General features: G+C 45.9%; 1 protein-coding gene across 7 annotated transcripts in view; it reads left to right on the top strand.

The window, feature by feature from the left end:
* The window catches only part of LOC143997550 (catenin delta-1-like), a 575442-nt gene that overhangs the window by 545968 nt on the left and 7819 nt on the right, over positions 1-21655 (top strand). For 5 of the 7 annotated variants that reach the window (XM_077493212.1, XM_077493214.1, XM_077493217.1 and 2 more), the window contains 2 exons: positions 9645-9718; positions 14971-15052. In XM_077493212.1, the coding sequence (XP_077349338.1) occupies positions 9645-9718; positions 14971-15033 (137 nt within the window). In that variant the 3' untranslated portion in view covers positions 15034-15052. The remainder of the gene's footprint in view (positions 1-9644; positions 9719-14970; positions 15053-21655) is intronic. The other 2 variants (XM_077493213.1, XM_077493215.1) reach the window with 1 other exon arrangement.

Genomic DNA, 21655 nt, shown 5'->3' on the forward strand with positions numbered 1-21655 from the left:
ATTGATACAAAAGGTAATAGCTGTGAGGGGGATGAGCTGATGGAGGAAGTAAAACAGTGTTAGTTGGAAGCAGGATAGGCTTCTTTGAAGAGAAGGGTTTTCAGGGATCGTCTAAAGATGGATAGATTAGGGGACAGTCGGACAGATTGGGGTAGGGAGTTCCAAAGGATGGGAAAAGCTCTGGAGAAATCCTGGAGGTGAGCATGGGAGGAGGTGACAAGGGAGATCGAGAGCAGGAGGTCTTGGGATGACCGAAGAGAGCGGCTTGGTTGGTATTTTGGGACTAGGTTAGTGATTTAACTAGGGGCAGAGTTATGGATGGCTTTGTAAATTATTGTTAGTACTTTGAATTTTATTTGTTGGGTGAGTGGAAGCCAGTGCAGGGATTGGCAGAGAGCTGTGGAGGACACTGAATGGCTAGTAAGGTGGATGAGTCTGGCAGCGGCATTCATTATGGACTGAGGGGTGGATAGTCTATGTAAAGGTAATCCAACGAGGAGGGAGTTGCAGTCATCAAGGCAAGAGATGACCAGGGAGTGAATTAGAAGCTTGGTGGTGTCATTAGTTAAAAAGGCGTATTCTGGAAATGTTGCGGAGGCTAATTTGGATGCATTCAGGAAAGCTTTTGATGAGCCCGGCAGAGTGTCTTCGGCTGCTGGGGCCCTCCTTCATCTTCGTCCGCAAGGAATGACAGTCGGCCAATACGCAGTTCAATTCCGTACTCTGGCCGCTGAACTCAAATGGAATAATGAGGCCCTTACTGCTACCTTCTGGCAAGGCCTATCTGACCGTGTCAAGGATGAACTCGCTGGATGCACCATTCCTATCACATTGGATGACTTAATTGCATTGATCATTCTTATAGAGGTAATACCCGAGGCGGGTGCCTGCACAGAGATTGGTGCAGCAGCAGGGACGGCCTGCAATTCAGGTTGTACCGGAGCAGCCACAGTGGGGGATTCCAGGTGAGCCGTGCGACTCAGGAGCATTTTTAACGCTATGGCAAACTGATCCATGCGGTGATCTTGCTCATCCAATCTGGGAAAAAATTACCGACAAGTGGATTGACTGTATCTCCTGAATTCATGGCCTTCGCCTACTGTCAGAAACCATGAACCTGACCGAGACAGAAGTACAATTAAATCACACTTGTTTATTAATAAAAAATAAAAAGGTAAATGGAGTAAGCGTAGTCAAAGCATAGCCAGAGTCCAATAACCGGATAGAGTAGTCAGTCAGGCCAGAGTTCAATAACCAGATCGGGTAATCAGCCAGGCCAGAAGTCAGGGATCCAAGTGGAGGAACAGCAGGCAGGATAAGGAGCCAGAAGGGATGTCAGCAAGCCAGTCTTTAAACAGGAACACAGGAGATGGTTTCTTGTGATGTGACCAAGGTGAAGGCAGAGATGAAGTGAGCTGGACAGCCTTAAGTTGGCAGGTGAGACGAGCAGGATCAGGAACAGCTGGGTAACTGGCGAGAAATGAGAGCTAGCAATTAGCCGACAGCTGAGCAGCCTGCCCAGAGAAGGTAGGGCTAAGCCAGCCCTGGCAGGGTGGTACATCTGCCCCTACGGTCCTAGACGGTGGAGCTTTAGGACTGCCCCATAGGGGTTCAGTCTGACAGTGCTACTTCAGTGGCCTAGATCAACCACCAGTGGAGGTACCAGGAGCCGTTCAAGGAGGTGAACCACATATTAACCTGAGAATAGGGACATGTGCCAGTTCTATAGGCGGTCCATGTCCCGGGAGTAGAGAACTGGAAGGCAGATTCTCAGTTGCCGGCATATCTTCACAGGGGATGGTCCCTACACCTGAACGTGTTTCAGGATATCTGCCAGCGTTGGGGATGGCCAGAGGTCGATCTATTAGCATCCAGGTTCAACGACAAGCTACAGCAGTTTGTATCCTGAACAAAGTTCCATTGAACCAGTTTTGGTTTATGCTTTCCCCTATCCCTCCCCTTCCACGTTTGTTGCGCAGGATTTGAAGAGAAGGGGCACCAGTCATCCTGGTGGCACCAGCCTGGCCCAGAAGGCCCTGGTTCCCAGAGATTCTGAGATTGGCAATAGATAGGCCATGGACGCTTCTGCGCCGCACCCCCCCCCCCCCCCCCCCCATCTACTGTCTCAAGGTCCTATAATTCCACCCCAATTTACAGTCTATAAATTTGACAGCATAGCTATTGAAGCCAGGGTGTTAAAGGATCCTGGCATCTCGGGACCGGTGGTGTCTACCCTAGCGAAAACCAGAAAAACAATAACTAGGAAGATCTGGAAAGCCTATATTGCTTGGTGTGAAGCCAAAAATGACATTCTCGGAAATACGCGATTGGGAGAATTCTCTTTTCTATAGTCGGCTGTGAAAATAAGATTGGCTTTGATTGCAACCAGGGTTAAGATTACGGCCTTGTCGGTATTCTTGCAAAGCCCCTTAGCCTCCCATTCACTGATGTGTACCTTTTTATGAAGGGGGTGAATCGTTTGCTTACCCCCATTTGGTTACCTGTGTCCTTGGGACTTAAACCTGCTACTGTCTGTGTTACAGCAACAACCGTTTAATGGAATTTCCTTGATAGGCTCAGTCTTGCTGTCTTGCAAGCTAGCCTTCCTGATGGCCATCACCTCAGCTAGAAGGGTGTCAGAGTTGGTCTTCGTGCAGGGAACAATACTTGATCCTTCACTACAACAGGGTCTTGTTACGACCTGTTCCATCCCTCTTGCCTAAGGTGGTATCGGCCTTTCATTTGAATCAGGACATTGTTTTGCCTTCTTTTGTTCTTTTAGCCTCGTTCATTGGAAGAGAAACGACTGCACTCCTTGGGTGTAGTGCGAGCAGTCAGTTTGTCTAGATCTGTGGAGAGCCGAGGATCAGACTCCTTTTTTGTTTTACCAGATGGAACCAAGAAGGGGCAGGACCCTTCCAAGGCTTCCATTTGGTCTGTCAATTGATCATTCAGGCCTACGGTCTGAAACATAAGGCTCCTCACTTCAGGGTGAGAGCTCATTCTACCAGGGGTGTAGGAACCTCCTGGGCTTTTGCCATCAGGTATCCGTGGCTCAGATTTGTAAGGCTGCTACCTGGCCTTCGGTGAATAACGTTCACAACATTTTAGTGGATGTTCGAGCATCTGAGGATTTGGCTTTTGACCATAGTGTACCACGGCTGCCGTAATAGGTCTGATGGCTATTGTTTTGGCAGGGTGTCCCCCCTCCCCTCAAGGCTATTGCTCTGGGATGTCCCAGTAAGTAAGGAATAGCCTCATTCTGTGTCCCAAGATGTAGTCAAAGAAATGGATTTTACAGGTAAGGATGACAAAAAAAATCCTATTTCTTTATCGTACATCATAGGACACAGAGTCTGAAGTAATTACTTGGTGCGTTATAGGCCTACCTTCAGGTGTTGACACTGGTATACCCAATACAAGAAATTGACTCCCCTATATAATCCCTCCTCCTTCCAGGAGCACTCAGTTTTTCGCCAGTGTCTAAAGGTGTTGGTCACGAGTGAAGATGTGTTCTAAAGGAGCTCCAAGAGGGATCTATGCTGGATTTAAAGAAACCTCCACAATCAGATCCATCCTCGCCACTGAGGCCATAGGATGGTACCTGGACCTCGATGCAAGAACGAGGTTTTGCCTGTAATGCTTCTCTTTGAGAGCTGGACCCTAGGAACCAGGACGCTTTTTGGTCTTGCTACATTTCCTAAAGGGCCCCAGTCTTTGAGCGTGTTTAAACGCAGCCCGTCGTGATGGGTGAAAGTTGGATCTGTCTGTTAAATCAGCAGTATCCTGCAGCGAGGACAAGGTAAGGGAAGATGCTTTGCTTTTTCCTTCAATATACCTTATATGCCTTTATAAATGTCTCCTCTATAAGGAGTAACTTACACTACCTATGATGTGTCTTAGTGCAGCTCTGTCTCAGAACATGTGTGGTCCCAGTGGCAGAGGGGGGTTCTTACTATAGATCTTGTGGGATTTGGTAAAAAAAATACAGCAATTGCTAATACAGAGATGTGTATAAACTTCTATGTGGGCAGTGGCTGATTGGTGCTGCTTTAGCTGCATGGTTTAATTACAACCCAGCACTTCCACCTAGTAACATTGGGAAACGCCCCATGCTTCTGTGGTTTAAAAAAAAAGAAAGCTATAAATCTGCTGACAGAACCCCCTCCCCCTTTTCCCCTCCCCCCCTCTTCCCCTCCCCCTCTTCCCCTCCCCCCCTCTTCCCCTCCCCCCCTCTTCCCCTCCCCCCTCTCCCCCCCCTCTTCCCCTCCCCCCCTCTTCCCCTCCCCCCCTCTTCCCCTCCCCCCTTTCCCCCCCCCCTCTTCCCCTCCCCCCTCTTCCTCTCCCCCCTCTTCCTCTCTTCCCCTCCCCCTCTTCTCCTCCTCCCCCTCTTCCCCTCTCCCCCTCTCCCCCTCTCCCCCTCTCCCCCTCTCCCCCTCTTCCCCTCTCCCCCTCTCCCCCTCTCCCCCTCTCCCCCCTCTCCCCCTCTCCCCCTCTCCCCCCTCTTCCCCTCTCCCCCTCTTCCCCTCTCCCCCTCTCCCCCTCTTCCCCTTCCCCTCTCCCCTTCTCCTCTCCCCCTCCCCCCTTGTAGAGGTGTATAGTACGTTCATCTTACTTTGTGTTGGCCATCCGGGTCCCTAGCAGGGCCTGAGAATGCAGAGGGGCATGTCCGCAAGGTCACGTGGCGCTGTGTATGAATGTAACGTCCACACACACGACACTCGCCGCATAGCTGAGGGGAAGCGCTGGCGATGCCAATCAGGTTCCACCTGAGGCTTTATATCACAGACACTCTCATTTCAGAAAGACTTTTTAACTAAAGAGAGGCAGTCTGTCACACTAATGCCGCGTACACACGTAGCCGACTATCCGGCGGACTTCCCGCCGGACTTTCCGAACGGGCTACTTGGCCACACACGGCACTTTTTCAGCGGACTAATACGGCGTACTAAGTCCGCCGGACTATCCGCCGTACTTTTGAAATGAACGGACTCGCTCACACAAGCGGAGGAAAGTCCGCTCATTTCGAGCACGTCTCCAGGTAGGCGGGGCCCGCGAAGGAGACATCGCTGACCCCACCACCTGGTATGGACTTAAAGGGGAACCCCAACGGTGAAAAAAATTGGCGTGGGGGTCCCCCCTGGGTCCACATCAGACCCTTGTCCAAGCACGCTACCCGGCCGGCCATGAAAGGGGGGGGGGGGCAAGCGAGCGGTCCCCCCTCCTGAGCCATACCAGGCCGCATGCCCTCAACATGGGGGGTGCCCACCCCAAAGCACCTTGTCCCCATGTTGATGAGGACAAGGGCCTCTTCCCGACAACCCTGGCCGTTGGTTGTCTGGGTCTGCGGGCGGGGGGCTTATCGGAATCCGGGAGCCCCCTTTATTAAGGGGGCCCCCAGATACCGGCCCCCCACCCTATGTGAATGAGTATGGGGTACAATGTACCCCTACCCATTCACCTGTGAAAAAAAGTACAAAAAAAACACAACACAGGGTAAAAATAGTTTATTGCACAGCGAAGAACAGAAGGCGGCGACGACGACAGAAGACCGGGCCACCACCTGTAAAAGAGCTATAAGAAGGCGCGGTGGCCCGGCAGAAGAACCGAAGAGGGGGACAAGACCCCCGAAGTCAGAAGAAGAGGCCAGCGGCGAGGAAGAAAGCCGGGCTCCTCTGCTAGTAAAAGAGCTAGAAGAAGATAGCGGAGGAGTCCGGTGAGAAGACCCCCGGAGCTGTGCAATAAACAATTTTTACCCTGTGTTGTGTTTTTTTTTTTTTTTTACTTTTTTTCACAGGTGAATGGGTAGGGGTACATTGTACCCTATACTCATTCACATAGGGTGGGGGGCCGGTATCCGGGGGCCCCCTTACTAAAGGGGGCTCCCGGATTCCGATAAGCCCCCCGCCCGCAGACCCCGACAACCAACGGCCAGGGTTGTCCTCATCAACATGGGGACAAGGTGCTTTGGGGTGGGGGGGGCCGCGCGGCCCCCCCTTCCCCAAGGCACCCCCCATGTTGAGGGCACGCGGCCTGGTAAGGCTCAGGAGGGGGGCGCTCGCTCATCCCCCCCTTTCCTGGCCGGCCGGGTAGCGTGCTCGGACAAGGGTCTGATGTGGACCTAGGGGGACCCCCACGCCGATTTTTTTCGGCATTGGGGTTCCCCTTTAAGTATATACCAGGTGGCGGGGTCAGCGGCGTCTCCTTCGCGGGCCCCGCCTACCTGGAGACCCGCTCGAAATGAGCGGACTTTTCTCCGGGCGGGAAAAGTCCGTTCATTTCAAAAGTACGGCGGACTGGCATACACACGGCCGGATTGTCCGCCGAAATGCAAGTCCGGCGAGAAGATTGGAGTGCAAAACTACTTTCTAAGTCTGCCGTACTTTCGGGTAAAAAAAGTCTGCCGGAGGCTACACACGGGGGGATTGTCCGGCGGACTTGAGTTTGCCGGACTTTTCCACCTGATTGTTTGATCATGTGTACGCGGCATAAGAGACACCAGAGCGCTGGGCACGTAAGGGTGTAAAACAGACATTCCCAGACAGATTGTTACTTAGTAGCAAAAGAACTGTTATTTTGTGTGTACCTCTGCTTGTGCTCTTCCAGACCTACCGTAAAGGTACCTAAGGCGTCACCCCCCCAGGCGCTGGGAATCCCAGTTATGCCTCCATACTGTCTTCCTCTTCGGAGAGATCAGACATGGCAAGCCAGGGTGAGTCATTGGAAGCTAGCAGTGGTGCAACTGCTTCACACACTTCAGCCCCTGTAGAGGTGACTGAAGATGCATTTTCCTCTGCCTCGCAAGGCTTAGAAGGAAGATTAGCGGCTTATCGCATCCGCATCATAGGACACAGAGCTCCCGCCCCTCTGTTTTATGGGGTAAGAGTATATTATTATATTGCTTGGCTACAAAAACGAAGTGCTCCTGGAAGGAAGAGGGGTTATATAGGGGAGTCAACTTCCTGTATTGGTTATACCAGTGTCAACACCTGAAGGTAGGCCTATAAGCCACCAAGTAATTACTTGAGACTCTGTGTCCTATGATGTACTCCAAGAAAAGGATTTTACAGGTAAGCTGTTTTTAAAATCCTATTATTTATTAGTATACCTACTATTATTATGTATTACTATTTTGTACTATGACACATAAAGATATATATGAATCTATAAATATGACAATTTCATCCACTTGCAACTGTGTACTTTATATAATCTAAAGTCCCACTGCTTTTTTTTTTTTTTATATATATATATATATATATATATATATATATATTTCTGAAACGACACGAAAATAGGACAAATACCCCTGGACGGCACTTTGTGAATCCGTCACAGCAAGAATGGGGAAATATATAGATATATAAATATATATAGGTTTTTGCAAACTGTAGTACAACAAACTAAAGATTATCTTAGAGATGCTAAACATTTGCTACAAATGCTGGACGAGATAGAATTGGACGAGAGACAAATATATTTGGCCACAGCTGATGTAGCATCTCTACCATCATAAACCATCAAGAAGCAATGGGAGCTACTAAATGAGAGCTAAGACAGATGAGTCAGTTAAAATGCACAAAGAAAATTTTTGGTAGAATGTCAGGATTTCTGTCTAGGGAATAACTATTTTTGCTACAACCAGGGGTTATAGGAGATTAGCTTTGGGTGCTAAATTTGCGCCTAGATTTTCAAATCTATTCATGTCCCAATAGGAAGAGGTTGTTTACAGAATTAAACCAGAGGAGCTCAAACTTTATGCACTGCTTTTACTTTTAGATCCTATTCATCACTCCCTCATTTTCCCCTACTTTTCCCTGGTGTTGTGTTGACCGATCCAATGCTCTTGCCAATTCATTTTTTATAATTACTGATGTCCCATTGATATTTCTTACTCTTCCCGTGCCTTAATTCCTGATCTTTTTTTTTTTTTTTCTAAATCTCCATTGAACCCAATAGTCAGTGTGACAATTCAGATGATTCCATTAAACGGTTCCAATTTTTCTTTTCTATCCACTACTTGTTCATTTTTCCTCATTTTATGCTATTTTATTTTTAGCAACAACTTAAAGTCTTTGTTAAGCCACTGTGATCTATTTATACAATCCTCTCTGGTTGATGATAGGTGCCCTAGTACAACATTGCATGACTGCGCAATTACCAGTTAAAGCAGCGCAGTGCCAAACTGTAAAAAGTGCTCTGGTCATTGAGCAGCCTAATCTTCCTGGGCTGAATTGGTTAAAGGTACTCGGGACATGGGTTGTAATGGGTAAGCCGATAAACTGATAGTGTCATGGGACAGTACTCGTGCTAGCCACCTCATCAACTTGAACTGCACTTATGGGACTCGCCACATCACCAAGTGTTACTGCTGTGCTGGATGTACGACCAGGATGTATTAGGCCGCTGGTGCTTGCCAGCTCACCAGAAGGATGAGCAGCACTAGAAGCTCCATACAAATGCCCTGCGGTTCTTGCACCTCGACAGCAGAACGGGGTCTGTGGGGTCAGGGTGCCTCTGCTGTCCTCCGGTTCATATTCTGAGCCTAAATCTGACAGATGGCTTCCTCTTCACGGGAGGGGGCTAAATGCAGATGCTAGCAGATATTTGGGCTGATCCTGCTAACACTGCGTTTTTGGGAACCATAAACTGCTGGGGACAATAGTATAGATCAGATCAGATATTGATTCGTACAGACACTATACTCCTAAGGGTGCATGGGTGTAAGCGATACTGGCACTAATCTGATGCTTCCTGGGGCGACTCAGACCCTTTCTGACACTAAAACCTAACTGATATCACCCGCTGAGTGATCAGGGGGTTAAACCATTATTTAAGTAATATACGGCAGGTGCCCTGACGCTATAAAAAAAAAACTAGCTAACCAGAGTCAACCGTCACACTAATACAATGATCACTGGTGACAGGGTGAGCAAGGGGTTAAACCTTTTATTTGGAGGGGGTTAGAGGGGGCCCCTAGACCTATCTGGGCCTACCACTAAGTACCCTAACACAGATTTTTGTCACTAATGACACCAGTACAGTGATCAAAAAAATAAAAATAAATGAACACTGCGCTCGGTGACAAGTGTACCTATGTGAACTGGTGTCAGTGTAGTGTTGGTGCACTTACTCTGAGATGTCTTCTCTCTGGAACGGTAAAGAGTTCCATGAGGAGAGATGACATCACTTCCCCTGCTGTATTTACACTTACACATGCAGGGGAAGCATTTCATTCGCCAGAACCAATCTCCAGGTCAGAAATTATTGGCCTGGAGACTGATCAGTTCTGAAGCGAATCCAATCGTCGCCCAGCCGGGCCAACCTGCTGCAGTATAACTACGGCGGCTGGTCTGGAACTGGTTAAAAACTGTGTACAAGTGTACCTAGAAGAAATGATATTGTTTTCAGGGCAAAGTATGATCACACCAAATGATTTGATTTGGATTTCTCTGATGTTCATTTACTTTTTATTTTGTTAATTAATAAACTATTACCGATTTTCTTTCTGAAAGTATTTAATTTGCAGCATTTTTTTCACACTTGCTTAAATCTTTTGCACAGTAGTGCATGTTTCCATATACTTTTTTGCAACTTGTAATCAGTTCTATATTTTTTCTCCTATCACATTATTTTTTCCCTAGAACCATTCAATGGGGAAAATAACTCTCGCCTACTGAATCGTTCAGGAGATCTCTCTGAACTGGAGCCTCTTAAGGTAAATATGTTGCACAGCATGCATGCTTTTTATTCATTTTATTTTTTTCACCTGTCTTAATTACCTAAACATTATTCTAATCTTTAATGGGTTTTGGTGATCTCTACATTAACGAGGACCTTCACCCCTATAAAATTTACAACAATTTTAATAAATATACATAAATTCCGCTATTTAAACATGTTCTGTCACCCAATTTTAAATTGCAGGTAAAAGCACAGAAAATCAAGTATTTGAAATGATTACTTGCAATGTTTCCCTTTAAATAAATGACTTTAACCACTTGCGGACCGCCTGCCGTCGTTATACTAGCTGCCATAACCCCGGTATTCTCTTCTTCAGTGGGTGGTCTGCTATCAGATAAAAATGGTCTCTGCGGTGGATTCGCTGCAAGATCACTTATTGGGGAGGTGGCCCCATCCTACCAACGTGCTCTGGTCGCCTCTGCCACTTACTGGAGCCATCGGCAATGGAGATTATCGTGTCTGTTCTCCTGAGCCTGGATACTGAGTGAGGGGAAGATGGGCCCCACTCAGCTCCATAGTATTGGAGGACGGAAGCAACGTCAAATGTCACTTCCGTCCAATGCTCCTAAATGGGGAGTTTTTTTTTTTTCCCCGTGTTTAACCACTTGGCACTTAAACACCCTTAATAACCAGACCAATTTTCAGCTTTCGGTGCTCTCACATTTTGACAATTAGTCATGCAACACTGGACCTATATGAAATTTTTATCCTTTTTTTCACACAAATAGAGCTTTCTTTTGGTGGTATTTAATCACCGCTCGGTTTTAAATTTTTTGTGCTATAAAAGAAAAAATACCGAAAATTCTGTAAAAAAAAATGAATTTTTCTTTGTTTCTGTTATAAAATTTAGCAGATTAGTAATTTTTTCTTCATAAATTTTGGCCAAAATTTATACTACTACATATCTTTGGTAAAAATAAGTACAAATTGGTGGATATTATTTGGTCTTTGTGACAGTTATAGAGTCCACAAGCTATGGTGCCAATATCTGAAAATTGATCACACCTGAACTACTGATGGCCTATTTCAATTCTTGAGACCCTAACATGCCAGAAAAGTACAAATACCCCCCAAATGACCCCTTTTTGGAAAGAAGACATTCCAATGTATTTAGTAAGAGGCATGATGAGTTTTTTGAAGTTGTCATTTTTTCCCACAATTTTTTGCAAAATCAAGATTTTTTTTACTTTTTTTTTTTTCACAAAAGTGTCATATTATCAGTTTATTTCACACACACAGCATATGCATACCACAAATTACACCCCAAAACACATTCTGCTATTACTCCCGAGTACGGCGATACCACATGTGTGAGACTTTTACACAGTGTGGCCACATACAGAGGCCTAACATGCACAGAGTGCCATCAGGTGTTCTGGAGCACTCAGGACAATTCTGACATTTCTCTCCTACATGTAAAAATCATAATTTATTTGCTAGAAAATTATAGAATCCCAAAACATTATATATGTTTTTTTTTAGCAAACACCCTGCAAAATACAATGGTGGTCGTTGCTGCGCAAATACCGTGCGAGATAAAAAGTTGCAATTTTTCAAATGCTTTTTTTTTGAAAAAAAAAAACAGTTTTGTGCTTAAAAAAAAAACCACAGTAAAGTTAGCCCATTTTTTGCATAATGTGAAAGATGAAGTTACAGTGAGTAAATAGATACCTAACATGTCACTCTTCAAAATTGCACACGCTCGTGGAATGGTGCCTAACATCGCTACTTAAAAATCCCCATAGGCGACGCTTTAAATTTTTTTTTACTGGTTATATGTTTTGAGTTACAGAGGAGGTCTAGGGCTAGAATTATTGCTCTCGCTCTAACGTTCGCAGCGATACCTCACATGTGTGGTTTGAACACCGTTTTCATATGTGGGCGGGACTTACGTATGCGTTCGCTTCTGCATGCGAGCACATGGACAGGGGCGCTTTAAAAAAAAACATTTTTTTTATTGTTCATTTTACTTTATTTTAGTTTGACATTTTTTTCCCCAAAAATACATTTTTTGATCACTTTTATTCCTATTACAAGGAATGTAAACATCCCTTGTAATAGGAATATGGCATGACAGGTCCTCTTTACAGTGAGATATGGGGTCAATAAGACCCCACATCTCACCTCTAGGCTGGAAAGCCTGAAATAAAAAAAATAAAAAAGATTCTGGCTTTGATCGTATTGGCGAGTCGGTAGAAGCACCGGGAGAGGGGGGATGTTAATGGCTGGGTATTGCAGGGTATCACCGACTATGGATGGGTATTGCAGGGTATCTCCGAGTATGGCAATTTATGGTAGGGTATTGCAGAGTATTGGCAGGGTATTGCAGAGTATTGGCTGGAATTTTACTGCAGAGTATTGGCGGGTGTTGCGGGGTATTGGCGGGTGTTGCGGGGTATTGGCGGGTGTTGCGGGGTATTGGCGGGTGTTGCGGGGTATTGGCGGGTGTTGCGGGGTATTGGCGGGTGTTGCGGGGTATTGGCGGGTGTTGCGGGGTATTGGCGGGTGTTGCGGGGTATTGGCGGGTGTTGCGGGGTATTGGCGGGTGTTGCGGGGTATTGGCGGGTGTTGCGGGGTATTTGAGTATTTGTGGGTATTTGAGTATTTGTGGGTATTTGAGTATTTGTGGGTATTTGAGTATTTGTGGGTATTTGAGTATTTGTGGGTATTTGAGTATTTGTGGGTATTTGAGTATTTGTGGGTATTTGAGTATTTGTGGGTATTTGAGTATTTGTGGGTATTTGAGTATTTGTGGGTATTTGAGTATTTGTGGGTATTTGAGTATTTGTGGGTATTTCAGAGTATTTGCTGGTACTGCAGAGTATTGCAGAGTAATGGCAGGGAATTGAGGGATTACATTTCGGTGAGCAGCGATGTGGGCACTGCAGATGCAGCCCACAGCGCTGCTGACACCGATCTCTTCCCCCTCCGCTGTACCGATCGGTACAGAGAGGGGGATGGAGGAACCGGCGTCATAACATGACGCCGGTTTGTTTACAAGTGATCACTCCGTCATTTGACGGAGCGATCACGTGGTAAACGGCCGCGATGAGCGGCTGTTTACCGTGATCCGTGATGCATTTGTTTCTCTGTGCAAGCTCGGTGGGACGCAGAGCTTTCATTTTTTTTTCCCTTAAGTATTATTTTATTATACTTTTTATTTTGACACTGACTTTTTATATATAAAAATAAATAAAAAAATTGGGACATTTATTCTTATCATAGGGAATGTAAAAATCCCTTGTAATAGAAAAAAAGCCTGACAGGACCTCTTAACCAGAGGGTCCACAGGACCCGGCGGTCACGGATGCTCTCGAGTGCGCACCCCAGGGGGCGCGCGAGAGCGGAATTCTGGGAGGACGTCATATGACAGCCTCCCAGAGTTAAACAACCGCCCTGTAGCCGTCATTCGGCTATGGGCCGGTTGTTAAGTGGTTAAGAGGTCCTGTCAGGCTTTTTTTCTATTACAAGGGATTTTTACATTCCCTATGATGAGAATAAGTGTCCCAATTTTTTTATTTATTTTTATATATAAAAGGTCAGTGTCAAAATAAAAAGTATAAAAATAATACGTAAGGAAAAAAAAATGAAAGCTCTGCGTCCCACCGAGCTTGCACGGAGAAACAAATGCATATGTAAGTCGCACCTGCATATAAACCACACATCGCTATCGCTGCGATCATTGGAGCAATAATTCTGGCCCTAGACCCCCTCTGTAACTCAAAACTGGTAACCTATAGAAATTTTGAAAACATCGCCTATAGAGATTTTTAAGGGTAAAACTTTGTCGCCATTCCACGAGTGGGCGCAATTTTGAAGAATGGCATGTTGGGTATCCATTTACTTGGCTTAACATTTCACAATATAAAATTGGGCTAACTTTACTGTTGTCTTATATTTTTATTCAAAAAAGTGTATTTTTGTAAGACCACTTCGCAAATACAGTGTGACAATGTGTTGCAACAACCGCCATTTTATTCTCTAGAGTGTCTGAAAAAGAAAATCATTTTTTTTTTTTTTAATTACTTAGAACCCCCAGAGTCTTAAAAGAATTAGGCCGGTCCTTAAAGCGGAATCCCACCTAAAAATTGAACTTCCACTTTTAGCACTCCTCACCCCCTTACATGCCACATTTGGCATGTCATTTTTTTTTTTGGGGGGGGGGGGTTGGAGGCTTCTTTAGGATGGGGACTTCCTGTTCCCTTTCCTCCTTCCGCCCAGGGACCGCCAAGACAACTCCTCCTTTCTCCTTAAGCAGCCCCTCCCTCTAGGCGATCTCCTGGGACACGTGACAGGCCCCAGGAGATGGTCTGTCCACTCCGGGAGCGCATCGCAACTCGCGCATGCTCTGTGCGTGCCCAGCTGTGAAGCCGAAAGCGGTTACGGCCAGGTGCCCAGAGTGGCAATGGAGTCAGATAGTAGCGGGAGAGGAGCAATCCGTTCGTCCACATAGCTAGACCGTGGAACAGGTAAGTGTCTGTTTATTAAAAGTCAGCAACTACACTTTTTGTAGCTGCTGACTTTTAATAAGGATAAAAAGCCTGGAACTCCACTTTAAGTGGTTAATTGCTTACATGCTTTTTAAGTGGAGGGCCACCCTAAAAAAAAAAAAAAAATTAATATTCTTAAAAAAAATATATACAAAAAAAATTAGAAAAAAAAATGTTTTTACTTGTCCAGAAATCCCTGTTGCTAGGCAGTCTTCCTAATGTGCCTTCTTCCTGCTCCTCTGTGATCTTCAGTCTTCTCCCCTCCTCTGCTTTGTCTTCTGGGTAATGGGGCGCGTTGTGTTCTGGCAACTGTGTGTCTTGCCTAACACAGCGCGTCCCATTCACAAAGCGACTCGTGCAGTAGGAAACGGGCAGTGAAGCCGCAATGCTCCACTGCCTGTTTCCCTTAGTTGGAATGGCAGCGCTGGGACCCGAGAGCCGAGGGACATGTCGGCCTCGGCGGCCGATATCGCAGGTGCCCTGGAAAGGTAAGTCTCCTTATTAAAAGTCAGCAGCTACTTATGTTTCAGCTGCTGACATTTAAAAAACATTTTTTAGGGCTGAAACACCGCTTTAAACTGTGTCTGTATGTAATGTAGTAAATACAGTGTAGAATATATTAATGCACAAATTATGCTGCTCAGTTAAAATATCAGACTGTGACCTCATCTGTGTTTTTCATTCATACTATGTTGTGACTTTTCCTCTCATCACTAACCCACCCTCTCTGTCACAGGAGAGGTCTCTCAGTACTGGGGGATCTTTGGATCTTGGGGATGCTGAAGACCAACCAGTCTAATCATACATCTTTCACATGTGTATGTAAAGCCAACTCTTTTTCATTTTTCATTTAATTTTGTTTCAACTGTCATCGTTATGGCGTTTTCTTGGTGAAATTAATTTCCTTTTCCTAACACATTCAGGGCTCAAGTCACTAAGCATTATCACATTCAATATTCAGGTCACGTGATTCATTACAATGTAATATCCAATGCACTAATTAAAAAGTCCATCCACTTTATGGTTCCTGTGGTAAATACCGCAAAACCTACAGACAGACTCCAAATACCTAATAAAATGTTGTGGTATGCACTAAAGATCAATTAATTTAAAAAACACATTCATTACTAAATTCCTGGACATACCACTCACTATTTAACAAATGTATTTATTAGAGGCATTTATGTCTTTGTTTTACAGAAACATAAAGTATAACAGCAGTAGGGTTGTACCCAAATATCAAAGCTTTTTGGCAAAGATAATGGGGCCTGAACAGGCATATCAAATGTATTAAAGTAGAACTATACTCCCCTTCAGTCCAGCGATGGACTGCCCCTGGAACTCCTTGCCAGCCATTTTTCATAGTTAGTAAGGTTGAATAAAGACACCAGTCCATCCAGTTCAACCTGAGTGAGTTTCTACCCCTATCCCTGTACATTGCACACTCACATCGGTCCCTACCCTCAAGGAGCCCACAATCTAAGGTCCCAATTTATATACTAGGGCCAATTTTGGACAGAAGCCAATTAGCCTACCTGCATGTCTTTGGAGTGCGGGAGGAAACAGGAGTACCCAGAGGAAACTCACGCAGGCACAGGAAGAACATGCAAACTTCAGGCAGGTAGTGTAGTGGTTGGGATTCAAACCAGCGACCCTTTTTACTGCTAGGTGAGAGTGCTAACCACTCTACACCACTGTGCCGCCCAAAGTGGTTGGCTTCCATCTTTGAGTGGCTGGCTTCCAGGTCACGATTACCGACCACCATCTTTGGCCAGGCCAAGATGATGTGACTCTGTAAGGGTTCTCTCAGCTTCAGCATTGTCAAATTTTATACGGTGAGCTGCATGTAACAGTTTCAGCTCAAAAAGTGCTGGTTGTCAAGTAGCCGGCATCTTTAACAGCCAGTGACTCATTACTGCCCTGCTCATTCAGCTGTCAACGGGGATTCCCAGCTGTCAGGTAAATGTAAACAAAGGAGCATGGACAGTTTAACCACTTCCCGTCCAGTGTATGTGTATGTACATCCTGGATGAGAAGCGTTTATACTAGAATCATGGCTACAGCTCAAAATTTCCAATCTGCAATTAGCTTTACTGGGAGACCCCTTTCACACTGAGGCGCTTTACAGGCACTACAGTGCTAAAAATAGTGCCTGTAAAGAGCCTCTCCTGTCTGTGCGCTAGCAGGACGGTAAAAAAAAGTCCTGCATGCCACATCTTTGCAGCGCTGTAGGAGCGGTGTACATACCACTCCTTAAGCGCCCCTGCCCATTGAAAACAATGGGACAGCAGCGGCACCTTGCGGGCGGTAAAGCAGTGCCAAAAATAGCAATGCTTTACCGCCAACGCTCGCCCCAGTGTGAAAGGTCTCTAAAAGTGATCCAAGCCGCTCTATAGCCGCCCAACCACATTTACAGGGCTCAGAATGGGACCTCCCGCCACTTTCCCAGGCTTTCTCATCCCACTGGGGGTCAGGTTGGCAAATGAGGAGTAACATCAGTTCCTTCCCCTCTACTGTGACAGATGATGCTTTTGATGTTTGTTTAGGTGGTCAGTACCGGCTAGTTAAAGCAGCCTATCAAACTGATCTTGGTTTGATCAGCTGCCATGGAGCGCAGAGAAGGGTTCAGGGGGTCATCTTTTGCTATATAGTTACTGAGTCCATCTAGTTCAACCAACAAGAAATTTGAAAACCCTCATATACACAATCCTATACCCACAGTTAATGCAGAGAAAGGCAAAGAAAAAAAAAATTAAACCTGATCCAATTTGCTCCAGTGGGGACAGAAAATACCTTCCTGATCCCCGGGAGGCAATTGGATATTCCCTTGATCAACTATCCCTGGTGTTATATCGAAATATTTAGTTCTATTATCTGCATTTAGAAATGCATCCATGTTTGTTTGTTTTTTGTTTTTTAAACAATCTACTGAGCTGGCCAGAACCTATTCTTGAGGGAGTCTTTTCTTTTTGATGTAAGGCGTGCCCCCTTGTCCTCTGTACTGACCTAAAAGGGAATTGCTCTACATCTAGTTTACTATATGGACCACTTATGTATTTATACATGTTACTTATATGCTCCTTTAACCACTTAAGCACTGGACCACTCCCAAACAAAATTGACGTCCTTTTTTTTCCCCCCCCACAAATAGAGCTTTCTTTTGGTGATATTAGATCACCCCTGCGGTTTTTATTTTTTGCACTATAAACAAAAAAAGCGACAATTTTGAATTTTTTTTTTTTTTTTTTTTTTTAACATTTTGCTATAATATATATCCTCAAAAATATATTTTAAAAAAATGTTTTTCCTCAGTTTAGGCTGATACGTATTCTTCTACATATTTTTGGTAAAAAAATCGCAATAAGCAATTAGTTTTCGCAGGAGTTATAGCATTTACAAAATAGGGGATAGTTTTATGGCATTTTTATTTTTTTTATATATATATATATATATATATATATATATATATATATATAATATTTTTTTTTTATTTATTTATAAATATATATCATTTTTTTTTTTTTTTTTTTACTAGTAATGGCGGCGATCAGCAATTTTTATCGTGACTGCGACATTATGGCGGACACATCGGACATTTTTGACAAATATTTGGGACCATTGTAATTTTATACAGCAATCGGTGCTGTACAAATACACTGATTCCTGTGTAAATGACACTGGCAGTGAAGGGGTTAACCACTAGGTGGCAGTGTAGGGGGTTAAGTGAGCTCTGGGGAGTGTTTCTAACAGTGTGGGGAGGGGGGCGTGGCTGTGTATGACACGTCACTGATCTCTGCTTCGATCACAGGGAGCAGAGATCAGTGACACTGCCACTAGGGGATGCTTGTTTACATTAGCATCTCCCCATTCTTCCTCCCCATGAGATGATCACGGGTATCCCCGCGGCGATCAAGTCCGCAGGACCCGCGGTCGGACTCACGGAGGTCCGGACCGGCACGTGTCGCTGGCAGCGTACACATGATGGCATGGCGGCAAATTTAAAGGGACGTACCTGTACGCCCATTTGCCTGTCCGTGCCATTCTGCCGAACGTATATCGGCGTGCGACAGTTAGCATGTGGTTAATCTCTTCTCAAGAGGGAATACATTCAGTTCAGCTAATCTTTCCTCGTATCTGAGATCTTCCATGCCTCTTATCAGTTTGGTTGGCCTTCTCAACTTTCTCCAGTTATTTGATATCCTTATTGTGAACTGGTTCCCCCGAAATGGTCCTGCTAACAAACTGCCTATTCCAGATGAGGTCTTACTAGTAATTTTTACAGGGGCAAAATTGTGTGTGTCTGCAGTCCGTACCTCATTTAATACAAGAAAGGATTTTACTAGATTTAAAAACTGCAGCTTGGCAATGCATGCTGTCATTAAATCTGTGATTGACTAGAACACCCAAGTCCTTCTCTGCCATTGTCTTCCCCAGCTGTTCTCCTCTTAGAATGTACAATGCATGCATGTTCCTAGCCCCCAAGTCTGTAACTACATTTATCAACATTAAACCAAAATTTTCACTTATTTGTCCATTTAAAGTGGTTGTAAACCCTTACAAACCACTTTGACCTACAGGTAAGCCTAGATTAAGGCTTACCTGTAGGTCCAAGAAATATCTCCTAAACCTATACGGTTTAGGAGATATTTACCTGAAGACCGCCACCGCTGTCTACGGCGCATGCGCCGTAGACAGCGGTGCACAGACGCACTGGGTAAGCCACAGATCGCGGCGATGTGCCGCAGATCACATCGATATGGCGCGAGTGTCGGCTCCCATTCGCGGCAGTGACGTCATCGCTGCTCCGGCGAATCACAACGCCGGAGCAGCGAGACCCACCAAGAAGGACGCTCGGAACTACAGGGGACAGCGGTGACTTCGCTGGCTCCTGTGTCAGGTAAGTGACACATAATGGACTACTATGCGATGCATAGTAGTCCATTATGCTTTACCTTTGCAGGGAATCAAAGAGGAAGTAAACCCATCAGGGTTTACTTCCTCTTTAACCACTTGCTTACTGGGTACTTAAATCCCCCTCAGTCCCAGACCAATTTTCAGCTTTCAGCGCTGATGCACTTTGAATGACAATTGCGCTGGCATACAACACTGTACCCAAATGAAATTTTTATAATTTTTTTCCCACAAATAGAGCTTTCTTTTGGTGGTATTTAATCACAGCTGGGAGTTTTATTTTTTGCTAAACAAAAAAAGATGCAAAAAAAAAAAATCATGTTTAATAGTTTGTTATAAAATTTTGCAAACAGGTCATTTTTCTCCTTCATTGAAGTGCGCTGATGAGGCGGCACTGATAGGCTGCACTGGTGGGCACTGATAGGCTGCACTGGTGGGCACTGATAGGCTGCACTGGTGGGCACTGATAGGCTGCACTGGTGGGCACTGATAGGCGGCACTGGTGGGCACTGATAGGCGGCACTGGTGGGCACTGATAGGCGGCACTGGTGGGCACTGATAAGGCGGCACTGGTGGGCACTGATAAGGCGGCACTGGTGGGCACTGATAAGGCGGCACTGGTGGGCACTGATAAGGTGGCACGGATGGGTGGCACTAAGGGGCACTGATGGGCACTGATAGGTACCACTGATAGGTGGCTCTGATGGGCGGCACTGCTGGGCACGGATATGTGGCACTGGGGTCCAGCACCTTTGTTGAGGCAGACTGTGGGCACTGCTGGGTGGCACTGTGGGCACTGCTGGGTGGCACTGTGGGCACTGCTGGGTGGCACTGACAGGGGGGACACATTTTTTATTCAGGCAGGCAAAGCAGGGGGCAGGTGGGCACTGACAGGACTGGCCGTGATCGGCTTTTTTTTTTCTCCTCGCGCTGTCAGCGCGAGGATGAATAATAGCCGATTACCGGCTCCGTTATATCACATGATCAGCTGTCATTGGCTGACAGCTGATCACGTGATAAGGGGTCGGGATCGACCCCTTGCACGGATCGGTGATCAAGCGAGTCTCGTAGACTCGCCGATCACAGAGCGCGCCACGCGCGCCCCTCATGGGGCGCGCAGGCCGCTCGTGCGCGGGACTACGTCAATAGACGTAGTCCCAGAAAAGGAGATCCGCGCTGTAGCCGTCATTCGGCTATAGCGCGGGTCTCAAGTGGTTAAACTGTATACATATGTCCTTAGTTGCCTAGGACTATATACATATGTGCTTATTTGCCTACGACTACATCAGGGCTCGACAAACCACGGGCGACAGGTCGCATTTGCGACTAGAATTGGCGACCTGGGGCAGCACAGCTGGGGTATCCTGTCTCTGTGCGTACACCCCTCTCCCCAGCACACGATTGCGTCGGGCTGTGCTGCCGGTAATTGAGGCCGCGGCTTTGCGGCCTTCTGCAGTCCTGTAATCTGGCGCCCTCTGGTGGTGGCCGTTTTGCAATGGCCGGGAACCCTTGCAAAGATTATGCTTCCGCTCAACTTCCAGGGCTATGTACAGATGGTTTCAAATGTACGGAAATGCACACCAGCGACCGTGGGTGGTGTGGCAGAGGATGATGTTACACAAGACAGATAAGTGCACATGGGATGACAGTGAGGAGGCTGATAGTGGGGTCTTAATGTTTTGTTTTGTTTTTTTGTTTTAAGTGTGAAGGTGGAGATACCCGCAGCAGAGGTAAAGTTTTTTTTTTTTTTCTTTTTTTTTTTTCTTCATATACTTGAGGTGGGGGGGGGGGGGGTTGTGAAGGGAGAAATTTGTAAAGAGTAGGGGGAAGGGAACAACTTATGAAGAGGTGAGAGCTGTGGAGAGGGGGAAGATATGTGAAAATTGCTGGGAGGGCAATCGGCATAATAATGAGTTTCCCCATAACAGGTTTTTGTCATTCTTTTCAGTCAACCTATAACCCTAAGAGCCGGTTCACACAGGGGCGACCTAGCTGCCTAACAAGTCACGTCCCGTTCTGTACAATGGAACCGTTCTAATCGGAGCGACACAAGTCTCTCAGACTTTGAAAAAGGTTCCTGTACGACTTTGGGGGCGACTTGAGGCGACTTGCATTGACTTCTATACAAAAGTCGTTTTGCAAGTTGCCGCAGTGGTCGCGTCCTGGTCGCCTGAGGCAGTCGCGCTGTAAGTTGTGCTGCCTCAGTGTGAACCGGACCTGACGGCATTATGTCAGGGTTATTGGCTGGCTGCTCTGCTGTAAGTTAGGGTTGGGGGGGGTTAGATGGCTCAAATTACTTGCCTTGCCCCGGGCATTGCCAACCCACGCTAGCCAAAAAAAAGGCTCCCAACTTTTTTAGCTGGCTCCTAGATTTAAAGTAAATTTGTCAAGCCCTGGACTACATACAGATCTGTTTTTTTTTTTTTTTGCCTAGTACTACATACAAATCTGCTTATTGCCTTGTGCTGCATACATAATTGCATGAATGGCAAGAATAATTGTACTCCTGC

This window comes from Lithobates pipiens, unplaced genomic scaffold (assembly GCF_037356315.1).
Source record: "Lithobates pipiens isolate NorthernLeopardFrog02 unplaced genomic scaffold, aLitPip1_a1.2 Scaffold_19, whole genome shotgun sequence".
Lineage (NCBI taxonomy): Eukaryota > Metazoa > Chordata > Amphibia > Anura > Ranidae > Lithobates > Lithobates pipiens.